Below are 17535 nucleotides of genomic sequence, written 5' to 3' on the forward strand. Positions count from 1 at the left end.
TATGTAGACAAATTTATAATTTAAGGATTTTAAAAAATGGAACAGAGTCAGTTCTCAGCCGCACCCAATGTTTCTTTACCGCAATTCATATTTCTTACCAGAAATATGATAATTGTACAGTTTTCAACCTCCATGCTGAAGAGAAGGGGAACCCACATCGATAGGAAGGCTTCCCATTTTGTGGCTATATATATTATCTAAACATTATAAATTATAAATACATATTAGATCAATGAGGGAATGAAGATATAGACAGGAAATATTTTATTTCAGAAATTTTGGTATTTAAATTCTAGTAGGCTGGAAACTCGGTTTTTGTCATTTAAACAATTTATAGAAAATAAATTTATACTCAAAATTCACTAATTTTTCATCACATAAACCATCACAACGTCATCGTCATAGCCATCCACCAGAGATGACGATGACGTCCTCGCCATCGTCTGTCCATTCGTCATCCTCTGATGACAATGGCGATGATGAAATCATCATGATGAGTTCCTAATGGTCAGTAGTTCTACTTTCTGAAGTCAACCACACAAACAGTGTTGTCAGAGAAGCAGGCGGCGATCTTATCTCCTTCCTTATTCCAACAAACCTCGAAAATTCCACCGCCTCCACGGAAGGTCTTGATGAGCTTTCCCTCCTTGAGAGACCACACATAGAGGCACTGGTCAACAGACCCACTTGCCAAGTACTCTCCATTCGGACTAAATGCAATCGAATACACAGGTTGCCTGAAATGTAGATGAAGATATTCATTAAACCAAAGAGGATTAAAGTCTACCCATGTAATTAGACACACTAAAATTCTTGAACTTATTTTTCTGGACGTAGAGAAAGATTAGAGGAAGCACCTATGGCCATTGAGGTTATGTAGCCGCCTACCGGAGTCTGCATCCCATAGCTTGACAGTGGAGTCAAAGGATGCACTGCATATTAAAAAAGATACAAGAGAAAAGAAGGCACTGTCATTGAGGATAATATAATGATTTTGCAATAAAATTATAGAAAATTTAATTTATACTGGATATTTAGACTGTGATGATCATGGATGGGATCTTGTGGTAAATCTGTAAATCTCAATATTCTTTGATTTTTTTGGCTCAATCAAAGCTTGCACGACTTGGATAACCAAAGGGATATTGACTAGGAGCAGAGGAGGATAAAATTTAAGATTTCTTTCTCCCCATAAAGATGGAGCGGAAATCACAACTTTGACTTCAGGAAAATATTTAGATGGCAGTGAGAATATTATGAGGAGACAGACTTAGGTTTATGATAGAATACCCAAGCCCAGTCAGGCATAGTTTTGGCTGTTGTCTTTAGAGTGGTTTCCCATTAAATACATATTGATATAATTTAAGGAAAATACTCTGAAAAAATATACTCTTGACAGGGGTTAGGATGACGGGGGTCAGTCCCCTACCTTGCTAGTATCAATTGATTGGGGTTGCATGTGCCTGGACCTGTAGGGCTCCACCTGATAGTATAAATTTCCTGAATAAATTGAAGAGAAAGCTCTCAGTGATTCAACAACATAAACAAGAATGCTGACAATTAGGGATAGGATTCATAGAAGACAATGACAATTGGCAATGATGACGAATAGGGATTGTCATCGTCATTGTAGTATGGACTAATCACATCTCAATGATCAATCTGTCATCATCTCGTCATTTTCTTGCACCAAAATGGTTATGCCAATTTGTCCATTCTCATTGTAAGTTAACACTTGAGGAAAATATATTGTCAATTAGATTTCAGATTTGTTCAAGACGATGACAATGGATGATGACTATGACAATGACGATGAGTCATCTTCATTTCTGTAATAAATTGAAGGAAAAGATGAGATAGTGGACTGCAGAGAGAATTTCTGAGAATGTGGAGAAGAGACAGAAAAATTGGGGCAAAAATGAACTGATCTTTATTACTGAACAGATGCCCCTTTTATACAAATTTTCACAGAGAGAGAGAGAGGTTAATGCTTTTGTCCAACGGTCAAAAACTGACCGTTGGAAAAAGCTGCAGAAGAGATTCCTTTTTCAAAAAGGACTTCCAACAGCTATATTTATGATATAAATCAGGCCCAGCATATATTAGGTCCTTAATGGACCTAATATATTCCCTAAATGGGCCCCTCACTATTTGGTCCTTAATGGGTCCTTAGTGGGCCGTTAATGGGCCCTTATTGGGCCTTTATTTAAATCCATTTTAGGTTAGTTTTTCCATTAGATCCCTAGGATTAGTCTATTACACGTACATGGCCTCAGGCCCATAAGTTAGTAAAATTAGCCCTAACTGGGCCGTGATGATCTAACAATTTCTATTCGTACGAATCATTTCAATAATCAACTCGTCGTCATCTTGTCATCATCTCGTCATCACCCTGGATGAGAATGGACGACAAACTTGGGGATAGCAATGACAATGATGAATTATTCATAGTAATTCAAAACTTGGAACAACGAAGATGACAACTAAGATTCAGGTTCATTCGAGACAAAGGATGATGAAGATGACTATGATAATGATGAGTCCTCATTGTCATATGTACCAATCATCGCGATGACGAATTCGTCATGGTCTCCAACAAAAATGGATGACTAAATTTGGGGATGAGAAAAATGATGAGGAATTCGTCATTGGCTGACAATCCTAATGATAATGCAGCCATGGAGATAGATAGCAGACAACCTTTTGATGCTCCTTGAAGTCATGAACCCATTTATCCTGCTTCAGGCTCCATATCTGCCGAAAAGAGGGGACTGTTAGCCAACAAGATTCACAAAATCATCACAAAAGCAACATAAGGAATACATCCTTCGGCATTATTGCGGAAAAAACCAAAAATAGATAATCACACTGACATCAAGCTAAGATGACAACAGACCTTTGCAGTGGCGTCGTCAGAGCAGGAAGCCAACAACGAACCTGTTGGGTCCCACTTAATTGCGTTGATCTCACCCTGTTAGAAGATGGATGACTCATTAAGGTACAAGTAAAAGAAACCCGATGACATGCCATAAATTGCAGTGAAAAATTTGCATTGAACTCTTATGGAAAATCTCATATCTTCCTGGACAAACCTGATGACCAGAAAAAGTTTTGATGGGGCGCATCTCACCCACTTTACAGACATAAATCATGTTATCCGTTGAGCATGAAGCAAATGACGTATTGCTTTTCCAGTCCACATCAAGTGTGGGAGCTGCACCATGTGATGAAAACTGACCCTTAAAATACTTTCAACCCTAAAGTTAAATGCTTTAAAATCACAACGCTAGTGCTAATAAAGAAAGTAAAATAATCGCGAGAATTTTACCTGAATGAAACTCAAATTGCTGTTTACACTCGCCCGTTCTCACATCCCAAACAATAGCGGTCTTATCTACACTCCCACTTAGAAGAAAATCACCCTTCTTGTTCCATTTCAGAGAGAATATGGGACCCTTATGCTTGCTCAAAGTCATCTTTAGATCACCTGTCAATGAAAAAACAAAGATTCATAAAAAAAAGTTTGAGAGGTTTCGTATCCTTATAGGACAAGTGAGACATCTATGTTGAAATCTTGAAATCGTTGCATACAAAAAGAGCTAACCATCAGTATCCCATATTCTTGCATGACCATCATAAGAACCAGTGGCCAACAACGTCCCTTCTCCCTATAAGACAAGTAAGTGAAATTCTAACTTGGAATAAAAACTGCGTCATAGGAGAGAGTAACACTTACGTTCCAATCAAGTGTTGTTACATCTTTGCTCTTTTCATTGGTTCGGCTACGGAAATGTCTTAAAACCAACGAGTTTGGCAGTTCACGTGCTCTGGAACCACAAGGACCCGGCAGTATATTCCAGATTCGAGCAGTAGAATCTCCAGATCTGGAAATGGGTAAAAGGTAATCATCATGGTTGAAATAAAATAAGATACCATGGTAAATATATGGAGGAGTCAGGCACCAAACGTATTTCTTTGTATGGAAGAAACATAAATTCTAATAATGCATTCATCCTAGCGAAGTATTGGTACACAGAATTGAAACCTTTTTTATCTATGGACATTGAGAAATAATATTCAAGAATTTGACTGGGGACAGACAGGGCCAGGATGGGGGAGGAAGAACTGGGAGAGAGAGAGTAAGAAACCTCACAATATTCAACCTGAACATAATACCTAAAGAGACAAAAATCCGCATCCTCATTTAAAAATTGCCATCGTCCTTTGTCATCATCATCCTCATCGTCATAAGTCCGTGTTACAGTGACGATGACAATTTCATCAGCGACATCTTGGTGCTAACAATTGACGGGGACAACGAAAGCTCCTCATCCTACTCTCATCATCCTCAACAATGACTAGAAGCTTGCGGCCGCACAAAGGCATTTGCGGCTGCCATGAGAAGACCTTGGCATTTGTGGCGACGCAAGACCAGCAATGGTAGGAGGTTGCAGCGATCGGCAGTCTGAATTCATCCTTCCACTGCTCTCATGATAGTCTGCAGCTAAAATGACAATTATAATTATGAATTTTTCTCATAATTGTCATTACCATCCTAGTCATAGACGGATGACAATGATGAATTCATCATTGTCATCATCATACTGGCATCGAAGAACGAGTAGGATTACGACAACTTGTTACTGTCCGCTGCAATGATGACAATGAGAATGCCAATTTGCCATTGCCATCCAAGTCACAGACGAGTGAAGATGAATACTTTGCCAGCACTATCCTGGAGGGGACAAATGAGGAAGATGGTGACAAATCGTCATCATCCTCATACCATCCTCAACAATAATGAGAAGCTTACTGTTGTAAGGGTCGGGAAGAAGGCTGACAGCAGTGGGGTTTGGAGGAAGCTGTGAATGCAGAACAGCAAAGAGGAGAGGAGTGGATCCATCATTCCATCGTCCGTGTCATTGTCTGCTGATAAGATGACAATGACAATAACAGATATGTTTTTGTTCCCATTATCATAGTCGCAGACGAGTGGCGATGATGACTTCATCATTGTTATTGTCATCCTGGCATGGACAAATGATGAGGGCAATGATAGTTCGCCATCGATATTGAGGACGGTGAACCACCCTAACTACAACTAACAGATAATGTGAACGGCATATAAATAAACAGAAGAGTAAACAATTGGACGCTTTGCGTTAAGTCAGACAGTCTCGTCTTTTGACAAAAAAAATTACCAGGAATAAACATAAAGCTTCAAGTAGGGTCTGATATAATAATAAAAACATCAATCAATTATAACAGAGGAGAGCAAAGTGTAAGTAATGAGAGAGAGGATGGGAGAGGAGAGAGATAGAGAGAAAGATGCACAGAAGATTGGGCAGAAAAATGGATCATCTATTTACTTCACCAGTGCCCCCTTTTATACACTTTAAACAAGAGAGAGAACAGCCTTTCCAACGGTCATATTTTTGAAAAATATGTCCGTTGGAAAGGTTACATCCAGCTGTTTTTCGCAGCTGGATGTCCAACGGTCAGTTTCCTGACCGTTGGAGACTGGGCCTGATGTTAATCAGGCCCATTAAATATTAGGTCCTTATTGGACCTAATATTTAGCCCTAATGGGCTCCCCACTATTGGGCCCTTAATGGGCCCTAGTGGGCTCTTATTGGGCCTCTATTGGGCCCTCTCAGTCAGCTGCTCTCAGTTAGGTTTTCCATTATCCCCTAGGGTTATTCTATTACATATACATGGCCTCTGGCCCATAAGTTAGTACTGCATGATCTAACACAAAGAACCAATGCTGATCACCAATTCCGACAGCATATGGTAAAAACTACTGAACAACGAAAAGTGGTTAAAGGAGGACCACACATGTGGCACCAAAAACATTTAAGGTTAATACATTTGTGCCAGTAATAAATGAAAAAAAATGTTCACCCACCCAGACGCCAGAAGGGAGCCTGTTGGATTCCAAGCACATGCAAACACCTGAGAGAAAGTGAAAAATAAAACAACACAAATTTAAAACAAATGACATTTCTAATTTCTCAATTGAGGGGTATCTGAACGGAGGGAGTTTTCCAAATGAAGAAAGAAAAAAGATTCCAACCTCCGAGGTATGCCCTGTTAAAATACTAATGTCAGACCGGGGAACTTCAACAGGCAAAGGAGGCGGTGCAATGCTAGATATATCCATTGGCTCAGGACCTTAGATAAGGGTGGAAGTACAGAGGTTACAATCAAACTAAAGGTGATCAAGAAATGCATTTTATAATGGATAATCAAGAAAACTGGCAAACTAGAAATTCCACGTTTGTGGTAGCTAAAAGCCTCAACAAATCTATATAAGTTTTGTGAAAATATTTTAAATTTGATATAAACTGTTTGACATAATGGATGTTAGATTTGTCATTGACGTTGTCATTAATTTTATTTGAGATGACAATGAGGACGATGAGTTTGTCACCATCTTATTATCACTTTCTCTATTTTTACCCCGTCAGAAGTCATGGGTGATGATGATGAGTCGCTATCCTCAATGTTAGTCGTCCATGGTTACGATGAAGATGAGGATGATGATTTATTCCGCATCATTCTCATGACAGATAGGTGAGGATGATGATGAGGATGTCTAGCCATTGTTCCTCGTAGATGACGAACTCATCATCATCAGTAAACCCTAATGATACAGAAGGGACAACACTTAAAATCTCACTCTGCAGCTCCATTAAAATTTCAAAGGACATTGGATATTTTTATATTGTAATTTTTTTAAAAAGAAAGCCAGCATTATATTTACCTGGAAAAACAAAGGTTGCGAGTAATTAAAACAGTACTACGCAAAAAATTCTTTGAGATTCATGGAGAATAAGCTGACGTACCATCAGAAATTCCATTTTCTTCAGCTTTATGTTCCATTTTAACTTCATGTTCCTTCTCCGATTCTCTCTCTACATCTGGAGAACGCAGCTTCTCCTTGTCCATATTATTTTCTTTATCTTTCTCTTTCTCCAAATTATCTACACTAGCTTCTCTCTCTCTTTCTCTCTCTGGCATCCCTTTATCTTTAATTTGCACAAGATCATGGCCATTTTCTTTGAAGGACTCCTTGGACTTCTCCTTGCCCTCGTTTTGGTTTTTCTCAAGGTTTTCCTTCCTCTCCTTAATAATCCGTCGTAATTCATGATAATCTTTGCTGATCAGATCCAACGGTTGCAAGAGTGAGAAATCATCACCTACATCAAACTCATCCTGAAAAGGAAAAATGATGAAATCGAACCGTTGGAAAAATCAAAAATAAACGTCATAAGACAAACGAATAAAAAGGAACATTCGAACGGAAAAAGGATGATATTGAGCTGATAGAACATGAGGGAATTCCTCGGGTTGATCACAGATTTCAGGTGGTGTTCCTTCTTTTCCTTCAAAAAAAACATTATTGACTTCCAGAGAGGTTTGCAGTCAGTTATTTTAAAATGGTATATATTATATTATCAATTTCCTTCGTTTATTTCTTGTGGTAAATCTTTGTTTAATATTTGATAATTTTTACTTTTAAACTCTTTTACAAAAGAATAAACGGGGACATTCTAACACAAAAAGGATGATACTAAGCCGTCAGAACAGGAGTGCTTACCGATAAAAGAGATTCTTAATAAGTTTCAAATCAAACCAAAGGTGATCAAACAAAAAGAATAAAATATATATGTTCTAACTGAAAACTTACGTTGCTCAGATTTGCCTCCAGTTCGATGTATTGAAGACCTTTCTGAATAAATGTAACGAGAGCGCCCGGAGGAACCAAATTTCCATCAATAGGGCTTTTATTGATCCCTGCCTCGTATCCTAAAGCAAATGCCGAATGCGTAAACCCTGAGAAACAACAAACAGTACACCATCTTTGAATCTTTCTCGTTTTTTCCTACAATTAATTCAGAACGAAAGAATAAAAAAAAAGCATTATCGTCCTAAAGAAACCATCTTTAGCGTGTACCCTAGCAAAATTGAGAATTTTACGAGCCAAACAGTATTAGTAGACGGTTAAGCGCGACCCATTTTTTATGATGAAGTAACCATGAAAAAGAGAAAGAGGGCGAAGAACTTATTAAAAGAAAAACTCAAGAGATGTAGAAAAAAAAACTTTCAATAGAAAAAATCTCAAATTCTCGATGAAAATGATGGCGGCGATGAACGGTGTGGCGTACCTGATTCCTGGAGGTAGCGGAAAACGAGGTAATTCAGCTCGTTTGATGTGATCGACGTCATCGTTATGGATTCCTGCGATTACCCACGAACATGGCCTTCTCGTTGATGAAGAACTGCTTCAAATCCGGCAAGAACCTCGCAACAGAAGCAAGGACTTCGAAGAAATATGGGCCTTTAGTCCCTGGCCCAATTTCTCACTCATAACTTCATCATCAATCATCATCATCTTCTTCTTCGTCTTCATCATCATCTTTATTATCTCCATTATTTCATAGAGGATAATTATCCAAAACAAGGGATGGTACCTCACATTGGAGATGCAGTTGGAATTTTTTTTTTATTAGTTCATGTATGTTTTGAGTAATGTATATTACTAGGTGAAAGTATGATGCTATGTTCTCATTTGACCATGACTTTCGAAATTCTCATCTGTTTTATCCTGGATGAAAGTATACTGACGATTTTTCAATAGTTTTTAAAGTTTACTGTGGTTGAACATACATGAACTATCTTCATTATTTCATAGAGGATAATTATCCAAAACAAGGGATGGTACCTCACATTGGAGATGCAGTTGGAATTTTTTTTTTATTAGTTCATGTATGTTTTGAGTAATGTATATTACTAGGTGAAAGTATGATGCTATGTTCTCATTTGACCATGACTTTCGAAATTCTCATCTGTTTTATCCTGGATGAAAGTATACTGACGATTTTTCAATAGTTTTTAAAGTTTACTGTGGTTGAACATACATGAACTATCTTCATTATTTCATAGAGGATAATTATCCAAAACAAGGGATGGTACCTCACATTGGAGATGCAGTTGGAATTTTTTTTTTATTAGTTCATGTATGTTTTGAGTAATGTATATTACTAGGTGAAAGTATGATGCTATGTTCTCATTTGACCATGACTTTCGAAATTCTCATCTGTTTTATCCTGGATGAAAGTATACTGTGATTTTTCAATAGTTTTTAAAGTTTACTGTGGTTGAACATACATGAACTATCTTCATTATTTCATAGAGGATAATTATCCAAAACAAGGGATGGTACCTCACATTGGAGATGCAGTTGGAATTTTTTTTTTATTAGTTCATGTATGTTTTGAGTAATGTATATTACTAGGTGAAAGTATGATGCTATGTTCTCATTTGACCATGACTTTGAAATTCTCATCTGTTTTATCCTGGATGAAAGTATACTGACGATTTTTCAATAGTTTTAAAGTTTACTGTGGTTGAACATACATGAACTATCTTCATTATTTCATAGAGGATAATTATCCAAAACAAGGGATGGTACCTCACATTGGAGATGCAGTTGGAATTTTTTTTTTATTAGTTCATGTATGTTTTGAGTAATGTATATTACTAGGTGAAAGTATGATGCTATGTTCTCATTTGACCATGACTTTGAAATTCTCATCTGTTTTATCCTGGATGAAAGTATACTGTGATTTTTCAATAGTTTTTAAAGTTTACTGTGGTTGAACATACATGAACTATCTTCATTATTTCATAGAGGATAATTATCCAAAACAAGGGATGGTACCTCACATTGGAGATGCAGTTGGAATTTTTTTTTTATTAGTTCATGTATGTTTTGAGTAATGTATATTACTAGGTGAAAGTATGATGCTATGTTCTCATTTGACCATGACTTTCGAAATTCTCATCTGTTTTATCCTGGATGAAAGTATACTGACGATTTTCAATAGTTTTTAAAGTTTACTGTGGTTGAACATACATGAACTATCTTCATTATTTCATAGAGGATAATTATCCAAAACAAGGGATGGTACCTCACATTGGAGATGCAGTTGGAATTTTTTTTTTATTAGTTCATGTATGTTTTGAGTAATGTATATTACTAGGTGAAAGTATGATGCTATGTTCTCATTTGACCATGACTTTCGAAATTCTCATCTGTTTTATCCTGGATGAAAGTATACTGACGATTTTTCAATAGTTTTTAAAGTTTACTGTGGTTGAACATACATGAACTATCTTCATTATTTCATAGAGGATAATTATCCAAAACAAGGGATGGTACCTCACATTGGAGATGCAGTTGGAATTTTTTTTTTATTAGTTCATGTATGTTTTGAGTAATGTATATTACTAGGTGAAAGTATGATGCTATGTTCTCATTTGACCATGACTTTCGAAATTCTCATCTGTTTTATCCTGGATGAAAGTATACTGACGATTTTTCAATAGTTTTTAAAGTTTACTGAGGTTGCACATGGAGAGTGTTCTATACTGATAGTGTACCCCAGAGAAAAAAAGCTGCATTTTATCATTGTGACTACTATGTTCATCGTCATGCCACTTCATGATATCATCCCCATGCGCATAAACTTCATTTTCTTGATCCAACAAGATTTGTAACATTTTTAAATCTGAGGCAAAAATCTTATAATTTGTTATCATATCTTTGGAAACAGTTTAATTTTGATCAAAGGTATTCCTCATGATATTCTTTCATAAATGTATCACCACCTACCACGCGGTCAAATCCCAAGCTAGGAACAATGCCCGAATTGAAAGCGTATCGGCCTCACTGCTTGGATCGGAACACTTAGCAGCCTTCTATTATGCAGCGGAAGTCTTAAACAGTTTCGGAATGCTGGGAGGTTAATGAGACGCTGTTTAGCAGTTGCGGAATGCTTGGTGGGGGCGCAACCCATAAATGAATTGGGTCTTGAATTATCTATCCAAATAGATTACATTGTTGTCATAGTCACTGCATGGGGAAGACCAGGGATGATACCCAAGTAATGGGCAAGGAACTGCACGCCTGAGTAGTGTCTCTCTTGCTTCTTGAGGTCCGCAGCCCCACGCCCACACCTACCAACACCGCCACTACACGCGTGACCCTAGGCTGGGCACCTCACGCCCGTGGGCCTTGGCACTCGACACACCAGCCAGTCCAACTCTAGCCTTGGCACTCCTCGCGCCACCAGCACCCACGCTGACACCATCGCGCACAGTCTGCATAGACACCGCCATGCTCGCCGCCTCAAACTGGGCACTGCGCGCCCATCACTACCCATGGGAACGCCATGCACCCACAACTGTCTCCACACTCTCTATGCGCCAATGCCTTAGTCTCATGGCCGTAAGTCGCCCGCCTCGCGCCTCGCACATGCATGCTTGCAACATGCAGCGCTCCACACCGATGCGCATACACCCACGCGTTTCCTGTGCACGATGTCGTGCATCTGCCACCCAGCCTACGCAACCTCCCCGCGCGCACGATTCTGGTACCTGCGCGCACATATTCCTGGTGGCCTTGCGTGGCCTGCCCTGATCCATCACCATTGCGCACGACAAGCATGAGCACCAAAAGGGCATTGGATTTAAAGATCAGTGTCAGGTGTCACCACCTGATGTGTGTGGTGTTTCCCGCTTAGGGACTCAATGTCAAATTATGAGGATAGTACACAAACATGTTGCCTATTTTGGGGCATTACACAACCTCATAGAAATAAATATCTACTAATATCTATGGCCATTGTAAATCCAGAAACTTTGATGAGTATGCCAGACAAAATCAAATAAAAACTCTAAGCGTGCAGTAATTCTTATGGGAAGTATTTTAATTTAGAATAATCAATATATCAGGACGTGAAGGGGAATAATTTTCATCAACTCACTATTTGGGAATAATTCAGTTGTGAAATCTTATGTTAATATGATGTAGCTAATGCCTTTATGCTAACTCAAGAGTCATGACACTTTTTGTATTGAAACAGTCTTGTCATAATTCTTCTTATTGGTATATTATATAAGATGACATGACTTCAGATATTGAAACAGTATTGTCATAAATGATCAAATCTTAAATATATGGCTGCAGATGTTTGTATCCATTGAAAACACACTTTGAGAAAGAAAATTCTGAATGAAAAGGTATGTTTATTAAAAAAACATTTTATGTTCATTTTGTGTACTTTATTCTGAAAATTCAAATGTGAGTAATCACTAAATTTAATATAATATCATAATCTTAAAAATGAATCTGCTTTAATTAAAAATATTAACCATTATGGTTATACATAATTATTCATTTTTTGACAGCTACATACATACCACCCTTCACGAATAAAAAACTCTAAGACTAAAAAGTATGATTTTTTATAGAAGCAAGTTTTATCCAAAAGAGGTTATCATAGATCCTTCATACAATAAAATATCTTGAAATAGCTCCTTTGTTTCCTTATTTCTAAGAATATATACGTGAGAGTATCGATACCCTTAAAATTATCACAGTTTGTTTTTGAGAATGAAATATCTAATTCAAATTCAATAAATAAATTTATGGATAAAAAATATAATGAAAAGTAAATCTAGAGTAGCAGTGTGAGAACTATAGAGTATAAGTCCCACACCTATGACATAGTATTTCTGAGTTAAATTAAGTGATCTTAGGTATTCAGGATATCTTCACTTTTTAAATATACATTGAAATTTATGCAAATTTGTTGGGAAAATATTATTTTATTAGTACGGGGTATTTATGCTGCAAATTAAAGTATATCATCTAAACTTGAATATCCAAGATGTAAATGAGATTGATGTATAAGTAGGTATAACTTATTTTGAAGACCAGGCATAGTTATAGAGGTAAATGTCTTCATCATATATTTTAAAATATTCACATTTTTGCCAACATAAATCAACACTAGGAGATTCGCCCTAGATCAACATGTTTGTCCATTTCATCTTGTTCATCAGTTGTTGATGCCTCATCTGCACCATGTATAGATTCCTCTTCAGATGAACTATTTCTCTTTGATAGGATTTTCCTTTTTAATAGTGAGTTGATTCTTGTGACCATTGATCGTATCATTGCATTATAGGATGAAGTGAAATTTCTTCCTGAAAGGAAACCACATCTTTATTTTTTTCAAACTTAACCTCCTATGCATTATAAGACGGTTTAGCCTATGAAGGATGAGAGAAATAAGCCACTACTTATCAGTAGAATACTAGATTATCTTCTTTTTAATATCCTTCACCTTTTTAATTGACCTTCTCAAATTATCTTGGTTACACATTTTAAGCTCTCTTATTCGTTATTTGTTCATTTCGTGGGCATTTAATGAACCCATTATTTTTCCCTCGACTTTTTTGTACCGTTCATTCGATGCTTTTCTTGTTGTCGGCCTTGTCCTCCATTCATCAAGCACCTAAATTATAGCATAGACAATCTATGACCTTTGTCTGACAAACTTTGGCTTTTTCCGCACATCCTTGGTCAACTACCAATATTTTTGAAGATATTTTCTGGTCATGATGGAATCGGTTGCCATCGGTTTAATATGAGACAGCTCAAGGAAAATTGTATACTATCAAAGGAGAGGTCTTCAATGATTTCAAAAAATATTCCTCTGATGATTTCCTATTACAGTAGTACTAACTTGGATCACATATTAGGGTTTGAAAGTCACCATAACATAAGTCATCCTAGGAGCATCAAGAGGATGAGGGAGTATACATACACAATAAATGATGATAGTGGAGTCCTATGAGACAATCATTACACTAACTATATATCTTATATCACATAACGTGTAGCTTGACATCCCATAAGCTGAAAACTCAATATCTCAATTGAGTTAAATTAATATGTGATTATAATCTGTATAGAAGTATGACATATAATTGATTTTCAATGCTAATAAAGGTTATTGGAACACTAGAGTCAGTAACTCGACTGATACGTGGGCCTAAATGGCCAAACACAAATGGTCTTTCATAAAATACACTTAAGTTTTTAAGGGTTTTGTAAAAAATTCTTCTTTATTATAAATAGGAGATAAACTTTAAAAAATCCCTGAATTTTTTCACGGAGGTCAGAGTTTTTCAGGTGCCCCTCCTGCTCATCTCATTTCCCTTTGACCCCCCTACACTCCTGGTGTGATTAGAATGACATAATGATGACAATGGATCAATAACAGGGATCATCAAGATGAGGAGGAGACCCAACATGTCGGGAATTGTATGAATACAACTTAAGGCTGGAAACATAATAACTCAACATGTCTTTCCTGAAGACATGAAAAGTCATGGATCCAATACATATACTAGTGATTATATCATTGTGTTTTAAATGTCTGTTATGGTTTGGTTCTAGGTCTTTATTAGCAAGAATCTTTTCAATTTTACCTCAATCATGGCCCCTAAACCCAAAAGATAACTACCACCATCACTATATGGCGGTCTTTTCATGGCTCTGGTCACACTAGGAGGGGGGCACCCATTGATAGAGGAAGAATGATCTTCAACTTGGGCTTACTTCCATCTATACTTAATGTGATTTTTCATGAAAAATAATATTTCTTAGTTCACCCTTTATCATCTAATCAACCCTACGCAGGTTAGTCTCTCAGCCCATGTACCACTCAAGCTAACTTCTCAGAAAGCCTCACAATTATTTATAAATAAACCTAATTAATTAAATATATCAAATATTAGGTTATTTAATACTGTATTGATTTAACCCAAACAATGGGTTGAGCTGCCAAGATGTGAGTTTCCAACAACTTTTTCAATGAATCTTACTTTTTTGAAGACAAAGTGGCGTCTACTTTAATTTCGTGAGTTTTTTTACCTTGATCTTTGAACGAGGATGCCTTTTCATTCAAAAGTTGGATGATGGTTCTTTTGGTGGCTATAGATTATGGACTTTCTACTGGACTTGCAAAACAATGATAACCAATAAATCAAAATATAAAATGTTGATTTAGTAGCTTTTTAGGGCCCACATTAGCAGTAATTTAGAAATCTCATAAAATACTGAGAGAGTGTGTACAATATTTTAAAATGTAATTACGCGCTTACCTGGAGCAGTAACATGTCAAACACATGTAGACGTATTTAGGCATAAAATATTTCTTAATAATACTAATTTCATCGTGAAATTTAAGGTACATTTTTTTATTTCCAACATTGCATGTAACCAATAGCAGTAACCAAAATCTTCCAAAATATGGAATTTTTATGCACTAATCATGAAATATTTCATCAAATTATTAACATATGTGATTGTAAAAGAAACAATTATATCAAGTTTTATGTAAACAACTAAATGAAGTTGTATATGAATCAGTCTAAGGAAATACATAAAGGGCCAATATAAAAGATCTAAAATATTAATTTCATTATTACAAGTTACTTCAATATTTTTACTATTTTGATGATTTATCTTCAGAAATTTATTGTCTCTCCAAATAACAAGGGTTCAGCCACATTATGTATTTGCTAAAAATATTATGCACAACATAAATACACATTTACAAAGTATAAATGTCAAAATCAATGAATGGATGCAAAAAGATAATTGGGGAACATCTTTACACGTTAGGATATTTATCAACCCTATTATGGGTATCTCGCTTTTGCCAATATTCTCAAAAGGCTATTCCAATAAATGATTTTGGCCCCCAAATCCTCAATCTTATTAACAGGGAAATAAAAAGTAAATTTATTTTCGCTAAAAAATTTGGCCATAAAATGGTCATGACCTTCGTCTCATTTTTACTCATCCCCCTTAGCTTCCAGACATCAGGACATTACACATTAGCAATACTCAATATTAGGCGAAGGGCCACTCTTTGAAGGTTGACAGAAAAATGCAACTTTAAGTTCCATGAATGACTTGTCATCCTCATGAAAATGCTTCCTATTATTTAAGTATTTTTAAAATTTTATTTATTTATTTTTTATGTATATTTTATACAGTATTGTTCATGAGAAATACACACAATTTAATCCACCATAAAATAAATTTATATGATTTTCTAAGTAGGCATTGAAATTCCTTATTTTAAAAAGTTGTCTTCATACTCAAGGGTAATGTTTAGCTATTATCTATTGTTCGTGATAAAAATTAATCATCTTAACTTCAAACTGAATTTATGTCTTTAATATTGTAACATGTTAGTATCAATAAAATATTGAGATATTTATGATGATACTACAAATTTTAAATTAATAATAATCTAAAAAACCACTCAAAATCAACCTAAAATTTACGTCCAAGCAAACTTCCAGATGCCATTCAGCTACGAGTCATCCTTTTGGCTGTAAGGACAATTATATTTGATTCCACTTGATGTATTTACAATATGAAACATACATATTTTTTGATGTTTTCTTGTGTTTACATGTGCATAGATCTAAACATATAGAGCTAAATTTGTTATGTTATTTTGCAATGTTTCAAACATAATGAGCTCTAGGTCGAGTGGTTTACATGTGCATAGATAGAAAAAAATTGTAAAATAAATATAGTAAACTGAAATAATTGGATATTTATGATTTAAATGAACCAAAGGGAACATTCCATAAAAATATGTGCATGATAATCACAAAGGGTTACCCTTACAGATCGATCAATCATTTCAATAATAATAGCTTCAATCATTTTTACAATATGAAACATTTTGTGAAACATATGAAACTTCAATGGGGTTCATGAAAAATACCCAAAATTGTAGAGGTCACTTTCATTTTACTCTTTTAGAATAAATACATGCATGAATCAACTCAAACCTCTTAACATGATCCATATAAACTTATTAGATAAATTAAATTTTAAAAAATAAATATGTTAACTAAATTAAAATTTGAAAACAGGTTTTCAAAATAAATTCATCTTCGCTGTTTCTAGTCAATAAACTACATTTTCTGATCCCCTCGAAAAAATACTTATGTATATCTTTTGAGATTATGTTTTCTCTATCTTAAACTGGTATCATAAAGTTCAATCCAAATTCACATAGCTAGGAAACAATAGATAAATATCTCTACGGATTTCAACTGAAATCCGTCTGGACTTTCCATTTAATTAGACAACAGTCAATAATCTTTGTGAATACGACTACAGTGTTAAAAAGTTTCTGTTTCCTTAATAGTATTTCCTCTAAGATGAATTATCTCACATATCAATGTAATATGTGAGTCACTATTTGGATGATGAAGGTTTGGTAAATAAAAATAATAGCAAGGCAAAGTGTGTGGTGACAGCTTTTGCGGAGAGAGAGAGAGAGAGAGAGAGAGAGAGAGAGAGAGAGAGAGCAAGACTAGGGTTGGAGATAGCAAATGCCCAACTGATATCCGTCCGATATCCGGGATCGGACAACCGATATCCGATATTTGGGAAAAAATGGGGCGGGGCTGGATATCGGATATTGGTCGACATCCATCTATAAGGGGTTAGGCAGATATCAGTATCGGATATGGGGTGAAGACGAACAGGGTATCGGATACCGGATATATCCGGATGTCGGAGATAGATACCGGATGCTGGATATCGGAGCCAGTATCGACAGTGAAAAACCCTATTTTAAT

The 17535-nt window shown here is 36.0% G+C and overlaps 1 protein-coding gene across 1 annotated transcript; it reads right to left on the minus strand.

Moving 5' to 3' along the window:
- Positions 1–312: 312 nt before the first annotated feature.
- LOC144712093 (WD40 repeat-containing protein HOS15-like) lies at positions 313–8330 on the minus strand. The gene is made up of 14 exons (XM_078586274.1): positions 8172–8330; positions 7694–7839; positions 6849–7218; positions 6077–6174; positions 5909–5955; positions 3737–3884; positions 3605–3668; positions 3329–3487; positions 3093–3214; positions 2897–2971; positions 2701–2754; positions 1430–1500; positions 858–932; positions 313–737 (listed from the first exon to the last, which is right to left on the minus strand). Exons 1-14 carry the CDS (start codon positions 8230–8232, stop codon positions 518–520), a joined length of 1710 nt encoding a protein of 569 aa, XP_078442400.1. The 5' UTR covers positions 8233–8330; the 3' UTR covers positions 313–517.
- Positions 8331–17535: the final 9205 nt, after the last annotated feature.

Source organism: Wolffia australiana, chromosome 14 (assembly GCF_029677425.1).
Source record: "Wolffia australiana isolate 7733 chromosome 14, ASM2967742v1".
Classification (NCBI taxonomy): Eukaryota; Viridiplantae; Streptophyta; class Magnoliopsida; order Alismatales; family Araceae; genus Wolffia; species Wolffia australiana.

Coding starts and splice junctions, on each gene's coding strand:
- LOC144712093 (XM_078586274.1), bottom strand. CDS start 8,232: ATGACGTCGATCACATCAAACGAGCTGAATTACCTCGTTTTCCGCTAC. Junction 2,972..3,092: donor AAACTTTTTCTGGTCATCAG/GTTTGTCCAGGA, acceptor ATCTTCTAACAG/GGTGAGATCAACGCAATTAA. Junction 2,755..2,896: donor CTGACGACGCCACTGCAAAG/GTCTGTTGTCAT, acceptor TCTTTTCGGCAG/ATATGGAGCCTGAAGCAGGA.